We start from the raw sequence: 23,690 nt of genomic DNA, 5'->3' as shown, positions 1-23,690 counted from the left end.
CCATTGTACCTAGCACAATAAGACTCTGAATCAAGAATCATAGACCTCAATGCTATCCTAATACACCTCTACCTCAGTAGAACGCGACCCGATGTGTTGTAACATGGTAAAGCAGTGCTCCGGGGGGGCAGGGCTGCGCACTCCGGTGGATCAAAGCAAGTTCAATATAACGCGGTTTCACCTATAACGCGGTAAGATTTATTTGGCTCCCGAGGACAGCGTTATATCGAGGTAGAGGTGTACAAGTAGTAATGCTAGATCAAATCCATGCCAGTTGTTTCCTTTCCTTTTCCTCAAGCCACAAGGCCATCCTTGTAGGTCTGAAAATTGCCAAATTGAAATGAATTGTTCATCAACATGGTATCAAATTTCAACCTGGAAATCAGGCATGTCGCTGTAAATTTGCTACCATTAAAGTGTACTGTAATAGGAAATACCTGCAAAAGCATGATAGAAAAACAACATGAATTAGTCATGATCTTATCAAAAATATTTTATTTATGAAAGTAACAATTATACTATACCACCTATACTGGAAGTATGTTGAATAATTGCTAGAATAAATACAGGCAATTAATTCAATATCTTATAGAATGAGAGGATTTATTTGACATTTGAATGTTACTCAAGCTTTAACTTACAACATAAATAGTTAAAAGGCAAACTCAAGTTTTTTTTAAAAATGTTTCTTTTACTTGTTTTTAATACTGCTTGTTCTGTTTTGTAACCAACAAAGATCAACTCGTCAATCATGAACATATTAGTATGACATTCAAGCAACCATGTATGTACCTTAACATAATCAGACAAGTAAGGTAGTGTGTGGCCCATTCATTCTACAGCAGAAAATATTCATGTCTGCATATAAAGGAAGGTGAACATGCTTCTAGGTTGTTAAAAATATATGCTGGTTTCTGCTTTGCCACAGTCCTTTTTAAGCCAGAATCCAAAAGGGCCTATATTTGTATGCAGCCAATGTTCTATCATTATATAGTATATTAAGGCTTAATGCTGCATTCCTTTGCCTAACGTCCTGGTTAGAATTTAGTCCTAGTTACTTTTCCAAAGCTTTCAAACCCAGTGCCTTAATTATATTTTCGTCTTATGTTTTCGTCAGACACAAGTTATTGGGCTCTCTACAGGGGTAACTGAGTAAAATTGTATGGATTGATGGTTTCTTCTGGCCTTAAAAGATATACGGATGTCAGTTTAGAAGCCTTATTTAGGCACCCGGGTTTTGAAATTTTTGGCCATTTTTTGTCTTCAATGCATTTAATTTTTATCCTAAGAAAATGTGCACTCTCTGCCTGATCCTGAGCAGTGGTGAGCATCTGCAACGTTCATGGAAGTCAAAGAGTTGTGGGTGCTCAGCACGTCCTAAGATCAGAACCTGTAGGCCCAAATCCTTTTCCTATCAAAACCAATGGGAGTTTTGCCATTAACTTCAATGGCATCAAGAATAGGCCATTTTATACCCATGGCCATATGCCGAGACTGTCGTGTTCTTTTTAGAGAATCAGAGTTCCCTCTTACAATGTCCTCCAATAAAATTGCACATATGTACCCCTTTGGCCTTTTTGTGCATACAAATATGTTTCTATTCAAAAACTGACAACAATGTTGGCCTTTTCCAATACAATTAAGTCAAAAGTTCAAGAGAACATTTAAATACTTTTCACAGAAATAACCATTCAGCAATTTAAAAAATGTAGAGACATTTTATTATTTTTGTTGTGAACAATATCAAAATCAACACGTTTTCACATTGTGGGAAGCTTTTTGCGGGGAGAAGAAGTGTGAATTCTTTCAAAACATATTCAGAAGGATAGATAGAGAGCAAAATGTTGGGGAGGTGTTCTTTTGGCAGATAAGTAAAATATAAAATATGCAATTTTTTTAAAAAGTTGGTGTAAAAATACACACACACACAAATAAGACAATAATATAAAAATACAGCTCAGCCAATGGCCTCTTAAAATTTACCTTTGGCATTACATTTGTCAGCCTAACACAAAAAGACCCTTCCTATAAAACAAAAATATTCTAAAAAGTTCATAAATTAGGTTGCAAGATCCTTTGCTTGATTCACCAAACTCATTTCCTTCCTGTCCACCCACATAAGCATGACTAGTGAGGTATATAGAACGTAACACTGTCAGGCATATGCACAATAAAAAAAAGTGCATAAACAAAGAAGTCCTCCCATTTTCCTGTGAACAGGTGGAATCTGGTTTTTTTTCCCCCCTCAGAAAAAAAACAATGGTGTGTTTTTACTTTGGCAGGATGAAAATGAACCCATAGAAAAATGAATGTTTGAGTCCCAGCAGCAGTGATCCATTTCTCGTGGTGACATTAATTCAATGCCACAAATACTATCAAGTTGTTGGGTTGCTTTAAAATTTTCCGTGTAACGTTCTGCAGAAATATCATACATCAAGCACCATATCGTACTGTTGCCCTTTCTTCCGCCTGCCACATTTGGTGATAAGAACCAAATACAAAGTCAAAAGCATAACCCAGTAGCATGCATAGAGTACTGTACCAATGATGAGAACTGTCTGTTTTGAATCGGAAAATGACTTTTTTGATTCCTTGCATATAGTGAAAATCACACCGCCTAGAAGGATTGTAAACCAAACAGATACTGGAATAAGTCCTATGAAATTGACGACAATGGTTTTTCTTCCTGATGTGCCCCACCCTGCTTTGTTTATTGTGGCTATTGCGAACATCTTCGCTGGAAGTAAACTTGACATGTACAACACTGAGTAGAGTGACATGAACACCATGACAATGTTCCCCCTAAGGCAGCTGGCAAAGGAAGACTTTACAAGGCCCACTAACTGAACTGTCAACAAGAAAAGGAGGATGTTCCAGATTTTCCCCCGGTAGAAAAGCTGAATGACTGTGGCAATGAGGAAGAAAGGAAAGAATCCAGTGATTACAGCTTCGTAAGTCATCCACAAATGATGCTTGTGGAACCACATTGCATTATACAGCCACTCTCTAAAGTATGATTTACTCCAACGGGTCTGCTGGTTCAACCATCTTAGATATTCTATAGGTGTTTCAGTAAGGCACTTTGATCTAGCTGTGTACTTTGTGGCATAACCCAGACTCAGCACTCGGTTAGTTAGATGTCTGTCATCTCCAAAACTACACTGGGAGCCCATAAATTCTTGATTGTACCAATCTTCCACAAATTCATGCAGTAAGGAGTTCCTGTACATTCCCAAGGGTCCACTGATGCACTGTACACAGCCAAAATAGGACTGACAGGCTCGTTCTATGTTAAATGCCATCCAGTATCTCACGCTGCTGAGAAAGGAGATCCAGGAATCGTACTTGTTCAAAATCTGCAAGTAAAAGGAAATTTCAAAAATTAGCTCTAAAGAAACAGAAATATTTCTGGGTCAGAAATTAACACTCATGAAGTGAATGGCACTAACCAAAATATGGGACAATGACTTGTGGGAAGAGCTGTCCACCCTGACAATTCAGGAGAAACATCAAGAGTTCCCATTAAATCGCCAGCACTTTTAACCAAAGGTTAGACTATCAATTCCTACCAAGCTGAATTGGCTCTTCCAGAAGCCATGCTTCCTCACTTACAGTGACTGTTCAGAGTCCCTGTTCCACCAAAACTTCTCTCTCTTCTATCCAAAAACAACATGAACCTTCCCCTCACTCCCACAAAGAATCACCCTCCCGACTCATTGATCTTCCTTTCCAGTCCCATGTACTGACTCTTCCTCTGTGCCATTCTGCCCATTCCCACTTAGCAGACCCAGAAAGACTCCTGGGGACACACTCCCTGTTGTACTCAGTTTCTGCTGTGTGTAACAGAGCAGAAATGCTGCTTAGGAACTATTCACTTCCCTCTATGAGCTCACACTGTCTCCCACCTCCTTAACTCTCATGCTCAGGGTAAGTGTAATGCCTGATTTGTTCTGAGCAGCGTGCAGCAGCAGGGAAGGTGGGAAGCAAGCTCAGACAGGGACTCAGGCCCAGACCCTCAAAGGTATTTAGGTGCCTAACTCCCAGGCCCTGTGCCTCAGCTGTTAGCTGGCAGCAGGAGTAAAGATGTTTCTCCTTCATCCCATGTTAAAAGTCTACTGGGTGGAGAGGGAAACAACAAATTTTTACAAAACCTAAGACCAGTGGAACTGTTATTGTGAATTTTTTTTCATAAATCCCACCAGAAGCAATTGTTTTGAAAGAAATAAACATCCCTCTGCTGCATTTGAAACCCAAACATTGCAGCAGTGAAAATGCACTAAGATGGGTGAACTTGAGTGCCTGGTATTAAATTGATATTGATAGAACAGGTATCACAAAATGATGATAATGAAGGGGACATGATAATACCGGGGTGCAAAATGTATAGGAATGACAGAGTAGGTTGTGCTGGTTGGGGAGTGGCACTATTTGTTAAAGAAAGCATAATCAAACAGTAATAATCTTAAATGAATCAAACAGTACCATAGTCTTTATGCACAGGAATTCCATGCTTGAATAATAAGAGTATAGCAATTTATACTACTGACCAGGAAGGGTAATTTCATAGAATATTAGGGTTGAAAGGGACCTCAGGAAGTCATCTAGTCAGACAGATTTTTACCCTAGTTCCCTAAATGGCCCTGTCAAGGATTGAATTTACAATCCTGGGTTTAACAGGTCAATGCTTAAACCACTGAGCTATCCCTCCCTGACTATGAAATGCTCATGGAGATTAGAGATGCTACAAAAACAGAAAACTTGATAATAAGGGATTTAAACTATTTCCATATTGACTGGGAACATGGCACCTCAGGATGAGACGCAAAGATAAAATTTCCAGATACCATTAATGACTGCTTCTTGGAGAAGCTAGTCCAGGAACACACAAGGTGGGAGGCAGTTCTTGATTTAGTCCTGAATGACACACAGGATCTAGTCCAAGAGATGAATATAGCTGAACTGCTTGGTAATGGTGACCATAACATAATTAAATTTAATATCCTTGTAGGGAGGAAAATACCAAAGAAACCCATCATAATAGTATTTAACTTCAAAAAGTGCACTACACAAAAATAAGGAGGCTAGTAAATGAAAATTAAAAGGAACAGTCACAAGAGTGAAATGCCTGCAAGCTGCATGGAAACTATTTAAAAAGATCATAAAAGACACTCATGTATGTATATACCAAATAAAAAAATACAGTAAAAGGACCAAAAAATGTCACAATGGCTAAACAACAGTGTAAAAGTGGCAGATAGAGGTATGCTTTAGAAATTGGAAGTCAAATCCTGTTGAGGAAAATAGAAAGAAATGGAAACTCTGGTAAATCAAGTGTAAAAGTATAATTAGATTGTGAAGAGCAACTAGAAGAAGACACAAAAAGTAACATCAATTTTTTTTAAGTACATTAGAGGCAGGAAGTCTGCCAAACAATTAGTGAGACCACTGGACAACTGAAGTGCTAAAGGAGCGTGCAAAGAAGACAAGACTGTTGCGGAGAAGCTAAATGAATTCTTTGCATCGGTCTTCACTGCAGAGGATGTGAGGGAGATTGCCACACCTGAGCCATTCTTTCTGGGTGAGTGATCTGAGGAACTGTCCCAAATTGAGGTTTCAAATAGAGGAGGTTTTGGAACAAATTGATAAATTAAAATGTCACCAGGACCAGCGAGTAATCACCCAAGAGTTTTGAAAGAACTGAAATATGAAACTACTAACCGTGAGATGTAACATATTGCTTAAAACAACCTGTTTCAGATGCCTGGAGGATAGCTAATGGAGGATAGCTAATGTAACATCATTTTTAAAAACAGGCTCCAGAGGGAATTCTGACAATTACAGGCCACTAAGCCTAACTTCAGTACAAGGCAAATTGGTTGAAAGTATAGAAAATAACAGAATTATGATATGTTGGGGAAGAGTCAACATGGCTTTTGTTAAGGGAAATCATGCCTCACCCATCTATTTGAATTCTCTGAGAAGTCAACAAACATGTGGATAAAGTTGATCCAATGGATATAGTGTACTTGATCTTTCAAAAAGTGTTTGATAAGGTCCCTCACAAAAGGCTCTTAAGCAAAGTAGGCAGTTATGGGGTAAGAGGGAAGGTCCTCTCATGGATCAGTAACTGGTTAAAGGATAAGAAGCAAAGGGCAGAAATAAATGGTCAGTTTTCACAGTAGAGAGAGGTAAATAGTGGGGTCCCCCAAGGATCTGTATTGGGGCTGCTGCTGTTCAACATATTCATAAATGATCTGGAAACAGAGGTAAAAAGTGAGGTTGCAAAGTTTGCAGACAATATAAAATTATTCAAGATAGTTAAGTCCAAAGCTAAGTGAGGAATTAGAAAGGGATGTCACAAAACTGGGTGCCTGGGCAACAAAATGGCAGATGAAATTCAGTGTTGATAAATGCAAAGTAATGCACATTGGAAAACATAATCCCAACTATACATACAAAATGATGGGGTCTAAATTAGCACAGAAAATACCAAAGTGCCACTATATAAATCCATCATACTTCCACACCTTGAATACTGTGTGCAGTTCTGGTCACCTCATCTCAAAAAAGATAAATTAGAATTGGAAAAAGTACAGAGAAGGGCAACAAAAATGATTGGAGTATGGAACAGCTTCCACGTGAGTGAGATTAGAAAGCTTGGGACTGTTCAGTTTAGAAAAGAGATGGCTAAGAGGGGATATGATAGAGGACGATAAAATCATGACTGGTGTGGAGAAAGTGAAAAGGGAAGTGTTATTTACTCCTTCTCATAACACAAGAACTATGGGTCACCCAATTAAATTAATAGGCAGCAGGGTTAAAATAAACATGAGGAAGTACTTCTTCACACAACACAGTCAATTGGTGGAACTCATTGCCAGGGGATGTTGTGAAGGTCAAAAAGTATAACAGGATTCAAAAAATAAATAAATAAGTTCCTTGAGGATAGTTCTGTCAATGGCTATAGTCAACATGGTCAGAGAAGCAACTCCATGCTCTGGGTGTCCCAGGGCTGCCCAGAGGGGGAGTCAAGTGGGGCAATTTGTCCCAGGCCCCGGCCCCGCAGGAGCCCCCATGAGAGTTTTTCGTGGCCCCTGTAGCGGAGTCCTTCACTCGCTCCGGGAACTCCGGAAAACTCTCGTGGGGCCCAGGCCCCCAGAGCTTCTTCTGCTCCGGGTCTTCAGCGGCAATTCGGTGGCGGGGGGTCCTTCCGCTCCAGGACCCGTCGCCGAAGTGCCCCGAAGATCCACAGCGGGGGGTCCTTCCGCCCTGGGGTGTCCCTAAACTTCTGACTGTCAGAAGCTGGGACTGGATGACAGGAGATGGATCACTTGATATATTACCCTGTTCTGTTCATTCCCTCTGTAGCATCTGGCACTGGCCACTACTGGAAGACAAGCTACTGGGCTAGCTGGACCATTTGTCTGAGCCAGTATGACTATTCGTATGATAATGTCACAGAATGTGACTAGAAACAAAAGTGGAACTGACTTCAGTGATTTTCATTGTCCTAGTTCAGAGAAATACAAAAGTAAAACAGCATACAGAGTGAATACCTTATGGGATTTCAAAATTACTTTAATAATCAAAGTTGGAAATAGTAAAATAATGAATGGAGAGGAAGGGTGGCCTGTTGGCTAGGGTGCTAATGTAACAGTCTGGAGAGCCTGGTTCAGTTCCCTATTTTACCACAGACTTCCTGTGTAACTTTGGGCAAATCACTTTGGCCCAGATGCTCAAAGGCACTTAACTCCCATTGAAATCAGTTAGGTATGAGGATCTGGGCCTACCTCAGAGGGGTGTAGTGAGGTTAAATATATTATAAAGATTACAAGGTCCTTAGATACTATGGTAGTGATGAGTACCACCAGAGATAGAAAATCTCTTTGAAAATAAACAGGACTCTAAAATACACCTCTACCCCAATATAACGCTGTCCTCGGGAGCCAAAAAATCTTACTGTGTTATAGGTGAAACCGCATTATATCGAACTTGCTTTGATTGGCTGGAGTGTGCAGACCCCCCCCCCCCCCGCCCCTTCTCCCCTGGAGCACTGCTTACTGCGTTATATCTGAATTCGTGTTATATCGGGTCACGTTATATCAGGATAGAGGGGAATTTTACTACAAAATTCCCAATTCCTTGTTTTAATTCAAGTCTGGGGATAATTTTGTTTTAGAAATATTTGCTGCTAATACTGTTCAGTTAATCTGAACTTCACCATATCCACCTGCACATCACCCCCAACTCCGCCAACCATTGGATCTTCCTCTAAAACCTTTACCATCTCCACCGATGAGGCTGGATCAAGCATTGTATCTGAATCACAAACCTATAAGTAACACAAAGAAAAAAAAGAAAAAAATGGAATTAGTTAGGGAATATACTAGAGAAGAAAATTAAGACTGAATATAGTGACTCAGTTTACCTATTATATGAAATGTAATAAAATCTGTTTGGAATTTGTATTGTTACTTCTGTTAAGGGCATTTGATATCAGACAACTAGACTTATCGTTGAATGAAACAGAGCATTTGTCTGTGGTATAGTCACAAAGAATCTTCTATTTTCCATATTATCTGTATTTGTTCATTGGCACATTGGATCAGCTAATCTGAACAACAGAGATATTACTTGAGAGAGGGCGCTAAGAACCATATGAATCGAAACAAAACTTTTATGCGTGGTCTGCAGTTTCTTTGCTGAGCTTTGGCATAGGGAAACCGGATGTGTTTGGTGCACCCCGTCCAAGTGTGTCCTATTCTCATAAGGGGGATCAATGAAGAGTTGACCCACAGATACGTCTATAAATTAGCTAGGAGTCTGGGAAGAACCCCAATAGAAGAGTTCAGCAATTCATGTGAAAGTATGTATTGTGGATTTCAGGGCAAATTCACTTTTCAGTTTAGTTGCATGTTACATTACAAATAATATAGAGATTTGACATTTGATATGGAAACTATTTGGTATTTTCTCCAGTAGTAAAAAAAAGGAAAGGCTAAAAGCAGAGGTCACCAATATATAGAGATATTGGTACAGAAATGGATGACACTCAGGATGGCTCATTTTTTTTGGTACCCAACTAAAAGACACCTAAAAGGGGTCTAACTTTCAGAGGGTGGATGCTCAGTGCTGTCTGAAAATCAGACCTGTTTAAAGTGTCTTAAGTTGGTCACCCTAAAAATGAGATCAACCCATCAGCAGTCGATTTAGCCGGTCTAGTGAAGACCCGCCAGATCGCTCTCTAGTCAACTCATGAACTCTACCCCCAACAAGAAAAGTAAGGTAAGGTTTCTCCTGTTGACCCCTCCGTGGTGTAGACTCTGTGGTATTGACCTAAGGTACGTCGACTCCAGCTACGTTATTCACGTAGCTGGAATTGCGTAGCATAGGTCGACTTACTGTGGAAGTGTAGACATAGCCTAAGACACTCATCAGGCTTTTTGAGTCAATGCCATGAGTCAGTCAGAGCCCCAGTGGACAGGTGCTAAATAGACTTAGCAAGGGCTGGCAGCATCTCTGTGGGGAGGCACTTCCTTTTTCCCATTTTTCATAGATTCATAGATTCCAAGGCCAAAAGGAACTACTGTGCTAACGTAATGCAATCGCCTGTATAATACAGGCCATAAAACTTCCCCAAAAGAATTCCTAAAGCAGATCTTCTAGTAAAACATCCATCTTGATTTTAAAATGGTCAGTGATGAAGAATCTATTTCAACCCTTGGGAAATTGTTCCAGTGGTTAATTACTCTCACTGTTAAAAATGTACACCTTATTTCCAGTCTGAATTTGTCTAACTTCAACTTCCAGCCATTGGATCGTGTTAGACCTTTGTCTGCTAGACTGAAGAGCCCATTATTAAATATTTGTTTCCCATGTAGATACTTATAGCTATTAATACTTTTGGCCAGTTTCTTTAGCAGAAATACTTCACTACAGTTTTCCTGGACAGATATGAAACATCCCAGACCAGCAAAATAGGAGATATGATGGCCTGATTCTTCACTGTGCTCCTTGTGCATCTATTTACATCCATGCAAAATGCTTTCAAATTAGAATAGCACTTTGCGCCCTGATTGCACTACACAAGGTATGAGACCAGGGAGGATCAGGCCCATCACTTGTAGGGAACAAACTAGTTTGATTTTTCTGAGGTGATTTGGGGAAAGGTACTGATTTACATTTGTATTTATTTATTCTCTGCCCTCTCCATGAACTGTTCATGTACCTATAAAATCCTGCTAAGAAACTCCTTCCTGTAGTCCTCCAGGAGCATACCCACCTTCCCTGGCCTTTGAAGACCGCATAGTGTTGATCCAGCTACTCTGGTACACCTCTACCCCAAAATAATGCTGTCCTTGGGAGCCAAAAGTCTTACCGTGTTATAGGTGAAACCGTGTTATATCGAACTTCCTTTGATCCACCGGAGTGCGCAGCCCCGCCCCCCCGGAGCACTGTTTTACTGCGTTATATCCAAATTCATGTTATATCTGGTCACGTTATATTGGGGTAGAGGTGTAGCTCCTTTGCAAGGCCCCAGATGACATGATATTCAAATCTTACACATTTCATCATGCAATGCATTCTGGAGTCACCCCAGAGTGTGAGCAACTAGAACATTGACCCTTCCAGAGCCCAGCAGAGAGGCTCCATAACTGATTGACCATCAAAAGAGGATTTTTAAAGGGGAAGCCCAGGGGAACTGACTTTGAGGTCCATAAGGAGGAAGGGGAGAGCCTCTAAAAAGCCTGAATTGCTTGGACAATCATCACAACTTCCCAGGGCTTAGTCAAAACCAAACCCTGAACCTTGCAAGGTTTATCCATTGCTAGTGGTGTTCAGTGACAAATAGTGGCCTGATCCTGCAAACGTTACTCACCAGAGTAGTTTTAATTCATTTAAGGCAATAGGACCATTTCCAGGAGTGGGGAGTACTTCTGTGCATCTTGATCACAGAATCAGGCACAAAACACAGGAAAACTTGTACAGACTCCAGGACAGCTTGAGAGCAATCTGTCTTTGCAGCTTTGGAAATGGGGATAGAACTCTGCCTAATTCATTTTTAAGTGAACAGTGTCATTAAGGCTTTAAAGGCCAAATTGTGGTGAGTGAGGTAATGCAGCTGTAAAAGATGAAGCAAATGCTACTCCTGGCCTTCGCTGAAGAATTTCTCATCTGTCTTTTCTCCATTTCCCTCTCTCTCCCCTTTTATTGAATAGTCCTGGCTACCTTTGAAGGCTTAAAGATGTCTCCTTTTTACAGACTCTGCTAATGCTTTGAGATATTCCTGAAGATATTCCCTAATGCAGGGGTCGGCAACCTTCGGCACATGCCCCCCCCCCCCCTCCCGCAGCTCCCAGTGGCCATGGTTCACAGTTCCTGGCCAATGGGAGCTAAGGGAAATGGCGTGGGCCGCAGGGACATGCTGGCCTCTGCTTCCCGCAGTTTCCATTGGCTGGGAATGGCGAACCACAGCCACTGGGAGCTGTGGGAGGCCATGCCTGCAGATGGTCAATGTAAACAAAATGTCTCGTGGCCCATCAGAGAGGATTACTCTGATGGACCACGTGCCGAGGGTTGCCGACCCCTGCCCTAATCGGTTATTGCATGTTTGTATACAGGGCATACATCTCAGCTTCTCCCAGAATCAAAAATTATCTCTGATCTCAATTTACATTGGCAAAACAGGGATCTTCCAAAGTCGATCATTTTTTAAAAAATGTAACCATTTTGATAAGGGAGTAGTACTGTTCAGTATCAGGAAATGCCTCAGACGTCTCAAATAACAGTGCACAGATTTAGCATACTCACAGAAAGTCTAACCATTTTAAAAGGTTACAAAATATGCTTTCAACGGTCATGCTGTTTTCAAATAGACTGAAAGGAGCACTGTGTTCATAGCGGACTAGGATGGGCTAAAGCATGCTGCATGAAATATACAAAAGCTGCTTTATGTCAAGGTATGTTTGAATTGGCATTGGCCTAGTGTTTTAATACCTACCTGTACATAATCCACACTTCTCCCCAGCGCTTTGAATGCTGTGTACATTACTTCTCTTTTTCCACCCCATTTCTGCATGATGCAAATACTTTTGTTGGATAGGACTAGTTGAGTTACGTGTTGCATACTCTCTTTATGTGACTCCTCTGTCTCACCTGGACCCTTCTCGTGAAAGTTATTCCTCCATATATAAGTGACAGATTTGTCCCTGCCCATGATTTCACTAAAAATGTCCATCATGTAAATGTCATCTTCTGAGTTCCCATCAATGACCATGATAACTTTAATTCCAGGGTAGGTCAATCTTTTCACTGAAAGTAAACATTTTCTTAAGTAGTCAGGATCCTCTTGATAGGCAGCAATACAAAGGGCAACTGTTTTGTTCAACTTTATTGGAGTCTCAAGTGATCTTTTCATTTTCCTGTGTTCTAAAAAGGCAAATAGGCTTTGGATGATGAGATGTGATGCCAAAATAGCACCATAGAGTCCAAAAGAGAAATAGTAATTGTCTGTTTGGATAAACTGGTAGCCAACAATGTAAGCAGCTGTGATTCCGAGCAGGAGGGAGACCCCAAAGAGCGTGGTTCCAAGTATTCTCAGGATACATATAAATCTCTCACAATGCATCTGCAACAAAACCAGAAAAATAATTAATGTGATTGCTGTTTCCTGCTACAGAATGTAATCTGGGTGGTCTCATGGATAAAACACAAGACAGAGAATCAGGAGATATAGGATCTGTTTCTGCATCATCTTGGTCACGTTGCATCATCTCTGTGTTGCACTAATCCCCACTTGCAAAATGGAATGCCAATACTTCCTTATCTCATTGGAGTGTTAAAAATTTGTGAACGTGTAAGGTCCTCTAAGATCCTCAGACAAAAGGTGCTATCTACATAAGAGTCTGATCCTAGAAACCTGGCCTTTCTGGATGAGACCTTAAGTGTAATAGTATTGAAGAGACTTTTAAAAAATAGATGTCTGGCTAATTATATATATATGGGTGAAATCCTGGCTCTATTGAAGTCCTGGGAATTTTTGCCATCAACTTCAACGGGGTCAAGATTTTACCCATTGAAGTCAATGGCAAAATACCCATTGACTGCAATATAGCTGGGATTCCACCCAATTCTGCAAAACTTCAGTTGATTCTGATAACTTTCTACATTCTTATCTTAGCTGTCCCTGGTATCCCTTTTATTGAACTCCAGCTTATGCAAGATCTAACAAGTATGTAAGGTGATAAAATGGTGATAAATGGTATGTAAAAAGCTATGCAGACAGGCAGGCAGATTAGCGGTATGGTATATTCCTGGATTTCTTTCAATCACAGTCAAACCAACCATTTTATGCAACAGCTTTCTTAAAACCAACATAAAACATGTAACATGATGTCTTCAAAGTCCTGATTCACATTCTTAACTTTAACTGCATGCTTTGAATTTCATGGGATTTAAAGACATGCTTGAGTGCTTTGCTGAATCAGGGCCTCTCTTTGTATTTTGCTCTCTTTCCTTTTCCATTATTCACATTTTCCCTACTGTTATCAGCCAGCGTGTATGTTGATAATATTCCTCACACCGTCTGTTGGCCACAGCTGGATTTGGAACACCACCCTTTTACATCATAAATGCCTGCAGACCATCCCTTGAAATACAGGGGGAAATTGCTACTAAACTGTAGCAATGCAGCTGTACTCAGCTGTTTACATTTCAGCCTGCAAAGTTATAGCCATGGGGAAAAAATAAACCACAGAATTTTAGGCTGAGAAAATGCACTTCTTCCTTTTTTCTATTTTAAAGTGATGTATTTCAATATGGGAGGAAGGCCCTGAAATTTCCATTTGGAGCCAATAGTTAAGTAAGGAGCATAACCTGGACTCTAGAACTAAAACTTGCTTGAATACCTAAAGCCAAATTCTGGCAGGTGCCATAGGTACACATCAGCAAATTTATGGCCAGCAGTAAGTCTACTGACTGTAAATCGACAGTCCCTATTCTGACCTGTCTGAAATGTTGCAGAGAAGATCACACTCATGACAGGAGTCTTAGAGAAGCGTTACAGAACATGACCATGAATGCCAAATGATTGGTGCATTAGAAATAAATGAATAAAATAAAATAATTGATCTCGTCTAGATTAGATGATCCTAAAGATCAGAATATGTGGTCCATGTGTTTATTCATCTTTCATATAACCAACTCCCTGACAGCTGAACTCAAAAGGTATTATGCCATCTTACACCTGGGCTGAATTTGTCTCAGTAACGACTCTTTTATAGCATGAACAACGAGGAGTCCTTGTGGCACCTTAAGAGACTAACAAATTTATTTGGGCATAAGCTTTTGTGGGCTAGAACCCACTTCATCAGATGCATGGAGTGGAAAATATAGGAGCAGGTATAAATACATGAAAGGATGGGAGCAGGGGCCAGACTGTGCTTACATTACAATAAAACTGAAGCAGTTATACATAACTAACTTGCTACAATACCGGTCATGTTACCATATTAATTATCTCTTCTATGAAATATATCTGCACAAAAATGTTGAGTTCTGTGTGGTTATGTTTCTAGCATAACTTCCCCTCACAATATTTTCACGAGATCAAGAAATGGGTTTCTGGACCTGATAAAACAGCAATTTTATTTTATTTTTTTCATCAAAAACAATCTAAACTAAATTAATATATAGTATATAGATTAATATATAAATATAATCCCTGGCTACAAAACTAATGCATACTTTGACCTAAATTTGTGGCTTTAGTGAACTCTCTTTCCCCTTTTATACATATAAACTAGGGTTTGACAATTAGACTTTTAACTGACTGACTGTCTGGGAGAGTCTGGAAAAAGCTGTTCAAGGAACGTTCTCAAGCTTTAGCATGTGGACTGTTGATGTTTTGCCCAGTAGACCTGATCTTTATCGGTTTGAATATACACAAAGAGAGAGGAGCCAAAAAACCTCCACCCTGCTTTAAACATTTTGCCAAGGATCTTACAGGAAATTCACATTTTTACATGTCTGGGGCCAAAAAAAGAGTGCTGAGTAGGCGATTGCTGTATCAGAGACTTTTAAGGCCAACGGGAACTATTATGAACATAGTCTGACCTCCTGCGTAACTCTTAGCCACATCCTTAATCACACTTTGAACATGATTTTACTGAATTTACATTTGAGCATAACTCTAATAACTATCAGAGAAACCAAAGACCTCAGTCAGGAATGTGTTATTCCAATTTTACACTGATGTATCTCCATTGCTGAATCAGGCCCGAGGTGGCAAGACTATAGTGAAGACTAAGTGCCTAGTTTAAGGGGGAGAGATACCTCAGTGGTTTGAGCATTGGCCTGCTAAACCCAGGATTGTGAGTTCAATTCTTGAGGGGGTCACTTAGGGATGTGGGGCAAAAATCAGTATGTGGTCCTGCTAGTGAAGGCAGGGGGCTGGACTTGATGACCCTTCAAGGTCCCTTCCAGCTCTAGGAGATTGGCATATCTCCTATTAACTTTTCAGATCAGTTTTTTTTTCAGTGACTTCTTTAATATCCCTTTCTAAATTATGCCCTTAGACCTAAATCCTGCAGACCACCATTAACTTCAAAGGGTGTTCTGCCCAAATAAGACTGTTCAAAAGTGTCCAGATTTGGCCCTTTGTTTTGAATGAATAAAACAGAAATTCCAGCCCTGATCCAGCTCCCGTTGAAGTCACTTGGGGCTTTGCCATTGACTTTAAAGAGAACAAGATCAGATCTATAAATACATGTATAAATTACTAAGCTCGTTAAGGGCTTCATCCAGAGCCTGATGAAGTCAGAGAGAATCTTTGACTTTAGTGGGGTTTGGATCAGGCTCTGTGAGTGAAATCTTGTTGCCCATATAATGGGCCCATGGCCCAAATCCTCAAGATATATAGGCAATGGAAGGTAGGAGCCTAAATATATTTGAGGAACTGGGCCCAACTGCCTAATCATGCACCATTAAAATAAGTGGGTGCATCTACACAGCCTGCAGAGAGGCGAGCCTTCCAGCCCGGCTCAACAGACTTGGGCTAGCAGGGTTTGCACTAACACTCTAAAAATAGGGCTGTAGGCAGCACTTTGAAGTTGCAGCTTAGACTTGGGGCTGGGGCTCTGAAGCCTAAGGAACGGGTGGGCTTGTATTTAGCTGTGACTCTGAGTTCCTTTCCCAGATCCGAGGAAGAGCTCCATGTAGCGGATAGTGCGCCTCACTCACCAACAGACGTTGGTCCAATACAAAATATGACCTCCCCCACCTTGTTCCTCTAATATCCTGGGCCCAAAACAGCTACAACAACACTGCGAATCTCCAGCATAATGTCTGTTTACATTAGCATGATGGTGTAAAGGTGCATGAAAAGTAGTGTTTCTCACCACTGCTGAGATTAATCAGATCTTACTCTACACTAGCCTGGCAGTGTTAACTGAAACCTGAAATTCTATAGGGCTTTTCATAAAAGCTTCTGGATAAGAATGTTTGACCGACTATAGAAAATGGAGCTGTGGCATCTATTTTATAATGAAGGCCCATGTTGTGCCATCTTTACTCATGTTGTATAGTACTCTGAATCGGGAAAACACTTCAATATGTGTTTACGTTCACCCATATCCAGGAAAACACTTAACTCTCAATGAGAGTTAGGCATTTACTTGCATGTCCTTAAGTGCTTTCTTGGCTAGGGATACTTTCCTGACTCAGGGCCTTACTCACCAAGTTATCCCATTGAAATTGATGGGACTAGTTGTGGCATAAGATAATGTTCCTCTTGAGTGAGGCTGGCACAGTGTGGCCCTGAGAGTGTAAACCACTTTCCATAGACATGGAGGGATATTCCTCTCAGAGACCAATGGGAGCTGCACATGATCAGTGCATTTGAAAAATGAAAAGGCCAGAAATGAGTAGGGCCCTACCACATTCTGGGTCCATTTGATCAATTTCACAGTCATAAGATTTTAGAAATCATAAATTTCATGATTTCAGCTATTTAAATCTGAAATTTCACGGTGTTGTAATTTTAGGGGTCCTGACTATATGTTTGGGTTGAAAGGTTATTGTAGGGATGGTTGTGATACTGCTACCCTTACTTCTGCACTACCAGGGCATTGCCTTCATAGCTAGGCAGACAGAGAGCAGTAGCTGCTGGCCAGGAGCCCAGCTCTGAAGGCAGCACCATCGCCAGCAGCAGCGCAGAAGTAAGGATGCCCTGGTATGGTATTGCCACCCTTACTTCTGTTCTGCTGCCTGCAGATTTAGGCCCTCAGTCAGGAGCCGTCACTATCCATCCACCCAGCTCTGAAGGCAGCAGCGCAGAAGTAAGGATGACATGGTATGGTATTGCCACTCTGACTTTTGCAGTGCTGCTGGCAGGACGCTGCCTTCAGAGCTGGGTGCCTGGCCAACAGCTGTCGCTCTCCAGCTGCCCAGTTCTGAAGGAAGTGCAGAAGTAAAGGTGGCAATACTGTGACCCCCCCCAAATAACTTTGCGACACCTCCCTTCCCCGCAACTCCCTTTTGGGTCAGGCTCCTCGATTTGAGAAACGCTGGTCTCCCCTTTGAAATCTGTATAGTATGGGGTAAAAAATACACAAAAGACCAGATTTCACAGGGGGAGACCAGATTTCATAGTCTGTGATGTGTTTTTCATGGCCAAAAATTTGGTAGGACCCTAGAAATGAGAGTTTAACCTAATAAATAGATAGAGAGAATAATAAATAGAATTGGGGGACAAAATACCACAAAAATAACACATATTGGTATAGGAACACTTCAGCATTCTCTACCATAGACCCCTTCCACATTTATGTAGCTGTTTTCTCAAGTAGTGAAAGCCTTTAGGTGGTCCTCTCCATCTGCTAATATGGGATTTGGAACTGGTGACTAACAGGGGTCAAATTAAAGTCAGACTTGTTTGCAACACATGGGATGTAGCTCACTACATCAGCTGTTTAAGACGAGGTCCCTAATGTGCAATGCGCACACAGCTTTTCAGAGGAAACCCTGAGCCACTTTTTCCCCAGAAAGATTGAAAACAAGAAGAGTGAGATGTAAAGTCACAAATACAAAGGAAACTACCTGGGGGTTATGTTGGTTTGTTTTTTTAATCACTTCTTATTCGGTTCAAATTTTCTGGGATAAACTTTAAAAAAGGAGGATTAACGTTACAGTATGATAATGATACTATTTAGGAATGGTTGTAATTGGGTTTTGAGCAGAATACTCATGCAGGAGAGAGAGTTCAGATGCTTTGGAATTTAAAGTTTGGTCAAAATGTGGATCTGAACATCAAATAAGGTTACAAATACTTCGGGCTATAATATTCCATTGCTTTTTCTGATGAGCACCACTGAAATAGTTAAACCTCTGTAGTAAACAAAATGGCCCTGATCTAGGGACATAGCTTAAAATTAAACTTTCTTTATAAAGCAGAGTCATTTCCACTTTTGCCCTAGTAAAAATGTATCCAAGTTGTATGATACTTTTTAACCTTTACAACTATATTCTACTGAATAATTAACCACACAATTTAGTTTCCCATGTGTACAGGAAGGATAAGGATACTGAGTAAAGCATTAAAGTGTTTTGAGATCTACTGATGAACAGTTCTATATAAGAGCAAAGGATCTGATTTGTATCCCTTCTTGAGTCTAGTGTCTTTCATTATCCACCAGTTTTGTAATTTAATCTCTCTCTCTCTCTCTCTTTCTCTCTCTTCCCCCTCCCCCACCATATATCAGTCCAAACCTTGCTCAGCTTACCCACATGAGTAATTCAGTTGGTTTGAATGTCATTATTCAGATGATTATCAAGCTCTACAGCAGGGCCACGGGAGGGGCAAGTGGGGCAATTTGCCGCAGGAGCCCCCATAAAAGTTTTCGGCGGGTCTTTCGCGGCAGGTCCTTCAGTGCTGCCAAACACGGAGCGAGTGAAGGACCCACTGCCAAAGACCCAGAGCTTCTTTCACTCTGGGTCTTCGGTGGCCGGGGTCCTTCACTCGCTCTGGGACCTGCTGCCGAAGTGCCCCGAAGACCCAGAGCAGAAAGATCCCCGCTGCCGAAGACCCCAGGCCCTCTGAATCCTCTGGGCGGCCCTGTCCTACAGTCCTCACTCAGGCTAATGTTCCTGTTGATATCAATGAGATATGATCACTAAAGGTTTTGGGATCAAGTCCAATATAAAATGTCTCACACACATATCAGTATATAAACAGATCTCCCACTGACGTCAGCGAGAGTTGTATGCATACAGCCAAGGGAAGAATTTAGTTAGCCCTTTATAAGCCAAAGCTTGATTTCCTTACCCATGTGACTAGCTGGTTTTGGCTTCAGTAAAACAACTAGGTCTGGCCAGCGTGTATGTGGGTGTCCATAAGAAAGTATATACACAGATTAATATATGCTGTAATGTATATATACACAAACGTCAACATATACACATATAGTGCAAATGTTAACTGATTATTATGAATTTTGGCATCCAACTTAAAGAAATTTAGATGTATTTTGGCAGCAAAATAAATATTTCAACTTTGAAGTACAAATAATTCCATAAAATATGAATTATAAGCATAAAATAACTGTCCACATTCCCTCTTCCAGTTTACAGCTGGCAGAGGGGAAACAAAAGTTATGTTATATCTGCACATTTTTACAGTAACAGAGTTACCATATCTGTTGTTTAGAGTTATTTGTCACTTCCAGATTTTACATACCATTTATCTTCTCGAAGGGGTTCACATAAGACTAAAGTTAAGCCTGGTTTTAGGTGAGAGACCAGGATAGCATATCAGAATTAATGACAACAAACTGTGCCTGCCTTTAGAAGTTTTTTAATACTGGACCAAGGATCTTCTTTTTCTACTCACTGCTCCTCCAAAAGTATTCTCTTATGAGCCTTAGCAAGGCCTCTGTTGTTTGTTAGTTTTGGTGTTTATCTCTTAATGATCTTGTAATTTATTTACTGCTCATTCATAGATCATAGGCCATATCCTGTTGGACTGACTTATGTGAGTCGTCCCATCACCTTCAATACAGGAATCATTTGGCCCTGTGTATATAAATCTAGAGGAAGAGACAAAATAATTTGCTTGCTCCAATGCCATAAATACATACGACCAAATTCTCTGCTAGTGTGTGAAATTCCATTGAAGTCAGTGGTGCTGTATCCTTGTGCACTAGCAGAGAATTTGGCCCATGGTATACGGCTATGTGTGTAAGAAGATTTACAAGCTTGGCATGAAATCCTGGCTCCACAGAAGTCAATGACCAATTGACTTCATTGTGCCTAAGCTTTTACCCATGACTCTTTAATATTACAGTACTTTAATATATAGTGTTTGAAGGAGAGATGCTAGCTCGAAACTAATAATTTAATATTAATATGGTCATTTTTAAGTGCTCAAAGCCCCAAAAGACTGAGGCCTTGGCTACACTTGCAAATTTGCAGCGCTGCAGCAGGGTGTGAAAACACACCCTCTCCAGCGCTGCAAATTGCGGCGCTGCAAAGCGCCAGTGTGGTCAAAGCCCCAGCGCTGGGAGCACGGCTCCCAGCGCTGTACGTTATTCCCCACAGGGAGGTGGAGTACGGACAGCACTGGGAGAGCTCTCTCCCAGCGCTGGCGCTTTGACTACACTTAGCGCTTCAAAGCGCTGCCGCAGCAGTGCTTTGAAGTGCAAGTGTAGCCAAAGCCTCCGAACTGGATCCTGCAAACTCTTATGCCTGTTGAGTTGCATGAGAAGTTCCATTCAATGTAATGAAATGGTGTCCCTAGCCTCTGTTTGCCAGAAGCTGGGACTGGGTGACAGGGCATGGAGCACTTGATGATAACCTGTCCTGTTCATTCCCTTTGGGGCACCTGCCGTTGGCCAGTGTCAGAGGACAGGATACTGGACTTGATGGACCTTTGGTCTGACCCAGTATGGCCGTTCTTATGTTCTAATGAGATTACTCATACAAGTATGTGTGTGCAGTCACACACAACTGCAATAATGTACCAGTTTCCCTGGAACAAATACTGAGGCACTCGTGCTGTATGCCTCAATGTGTACTAGTGAAAACATTTGTTTTCATTTTAAAAACTGTGATACACCTCTACCTCGATATAATGTGACCCGATGTAACACAAATTCGGATATAATGCGGTAAAGCAGTGCTCCGGGGGGCCGGGCTGCGCACTCCGGTGGATCAAAGCAAGTTCGATATAACACGGTTTCTCCTATAACACAGTAAGATTTTTTGGCTCCCGAGGACAGCGTTATATCGAGGTAGAGGTGTATGTATGAATATTTTAAAGTAAGCAAACATTAAGAGTTTGTACAGCTTCTACCAATGTGTGTTAAGGAAACTTTTGACCTCTTCTATCTCGTCAGTGGAAGACGAACTGAAATTTGGAACTCGGTTCTCTGTTATTTTAGCTGGAGCATCTGCACAATACATTATACAATACAAATTAAATTCAAAATAAAATTAACATCACACTTTCATGTCAGGAGCGATGTAGGAACATTAATTCATAATGACAGCCACATCAGCATGTTGCTTTCTGTTGTCTGCGTGGTTCTGAAGTGTGCTGCTGTTGGAATACATGGGGCAGATTGTGATCTCTCTTACACTGGGCAAATATGCAGCAGCTCCGTTGAAGGCGATAGAGGCTAATGGGGATAAGGGAGATCACAATCTGGCTCCTGGGCTGGGCTCCCCCAAGCCGCAAACCCTTTAAGCAAGGGAAGCTGGGTGCTCGTTGCACAATGCTCCAGGGCTCTTTGTCAGCGAGCAGCTTCACTTCCTAAAGCGGCACGTGCTAAAGCCTCCCAACGCCTCTCCTCCAGCAAACGACTGAGCGAAGGAGCCCTCGGCTCAGACCGCCACTTCCCGGGGAACCCCCTGCCCGCAGGCAGTAGCCAATCAGGGGGAGGCGCGCTCTTGCATCACAGGGGGCGGCCCCTCATGCAGTGACCTCAAAGGTATTCCCCGCTCTGCCACGTGGGTTGCAGCTTGTAAATGTCCTCCCCGGCGGGACTGGCTGGAGCAGCGGGCACGGCCCGGGAGCGGAGCTCGGCGCAGGCGTTTCTTGACCCCGTGCAGCAGCAGCAGCAGCAGCCGCCGCCGCGGCTCTCCCTGCCCTGCCGCCTGTGCCCCGTGCACAGGTACGTACCCCAGGCTGGGGTGCTCCGCAGCTCCTGCGCCGGAGAGACCCGCCTCCCGCGGGCGCTGAGCCATTGCCGGCAGTGGGGCGGGCTCCCGCAGCACCGTGACAGCTGGACCCCGCGTAACCTGACACTGCGGTCTCTCCCCGGCACCCTGCCGCTCAGCACCCACCGCTCGCCCCCTCCCACTCGGCTGCTTGGGCCAGATCCGCCCTCCTGCTCCCCGGGATGCTTTGTGTGTGGGGGGGGTTCCTCCTGGGGGTGGGGGCACAACGAAGGGGTGTCGCTCCAGTGGTGGGGCTCGGCAGCCCACCTGTCAATCAATCAGCCTGTCCCCCGATTTGCTCTTACAACACGTGCCTAGCTCGCTGGCTGCCATGCCACGTATCTCCCCCCAACCACACACACGCGCGAACCCATTCACACTGGCGTGGTTAGTAGGACTTGTGACCGTTTGCATCGGAGCCCAGCAGGGCTGCTCCAAGTTACACTCCCCTCCTCAGCCTATGCAGCAACCGGACGCCTTAGGGGAGGTGCTAAAAAGTTTTCCTGGTAGTGGTAGGTTCCCCCTCTCCCCCCCCCCACCCCACGGCCTCTAACCTCCCCCCCTCGGGATCTCTCCCCACTTTGTATTTCAGCGAGACATCTTGATCGCGTTTGCGCTCTCTGAGGTGGGGCTATAGGACAACCCCCTCCTCCCCCCAGCCTTCCTGCAGCCCCATCCCTGCCTCTGCTCCTGTCACGTCCCCCATCCCCTGAACGCACAGCGGAGAGGGAGGGGATCACGGTCATGTTTGCACAAGTGTATAAATGACTACACTGTGTGCAATCCAAAAACCCAGCAGCAGGCTGGATATGGTGCGTGTGGAGAGTCCAGGCGGCTCCAGTCCCAACGCACCTTTGCAGCTTAGGTGAAATAAGAACTTTCTAACCATGGCCCGCATTTCCCGCGGATAAATTGCGTGAGTTCGACAAGCTCGAAAGTATTTTTTTTAGGCGAGAAGTTAGTGTAAAAAATGCACCAAGGCACTCTGCATTCCACTTTATTGCCAGAATAGGTGTGCATGGGGGAGGGTAAATATGCCCCAAATTCCATTCAGACGCATATAAATCTATCTCAGTCTTTGCAACAACATTAATTCGAAGTTGAAAATGGTTTGTTCCTCTTTAGATGAAATAAATATAAATCACGTACCTTGTTTGTCCTTTGCTCATAAAGGGTCCTCGGCTTGCTGGGTGGTCTTGTATTTTGTAGCTCCCGCGGAACAGTTTCCAGTACTGAGGTAATAGATCAAATCGCGCGTCTCAAGGATTGAGCATCAAGGAGAAATACAAATAATCATTGGAAATTATTCCCTCGCCCTCATTTCTCTCCCACGTGTTTTCCCTCCCTCCCCCCTTTGCCTTTCTCTGCTTCAGTTTTTAGCTCAAAAGTTTCTCTCTTAAACAAATTAACAAAAAACCGCTTCGAAATAATAAACGTGAGGCTCGTTTCTGGCGCTGGAGCGGACGGTCCTGTTTGAA

At 42.4% G+C, this 23,690-nt stretch overlaps 1 protein-coding gene across 1 annotated transcript; it reads right to left on the bottom strand.

Moving 5' to 3' along the window:
• Positions 1–575: 575 nt before the first annotated feature.
• HAS2 (hyaluronan synthase 2) lies at positions 576–23,519 on the bottom strand. Its single transcript, XM_045006083.1, has 4 exons — positions 23,362–23,519; positions 12,002–12,628; positions 8,231–8,332; positions 576–3,356 (listed from the first exon to the last, which is right to left on the bottom strand). Exons 2-4 carry the CDS (start codon positions 12,626–12,628, stop codon positions 2,427–2,429), a joined length of 1,659 nt encoding a protein of 552 aa, XP_044862018.1. The 5' UTR covers positions 23,362–23,519; the 3' UTR covers positions 576–2,426.
• Between the last annotated feature and the right edge of the window lie 171 nt (positions 23,520–23,690).

The sequence above is a fragment of the Mauremys mutica genome, chromosome 2 (assembly GCF_020497125.1).
Source record: "Mauremys mutica isolate MM-2020 ecotype Southern chromosome 2, ASM2049712v1, whole genome shotgun sequence".
Classification (NCBI taxonomy): Eukaryota; Metazoa; Chordata; order Testudines; family Geoemydidae; genus Mauremys; species Mauremys mutica.
This window is presented reverse-complemented; position numbering and strand designations above follow the sequence as displayed.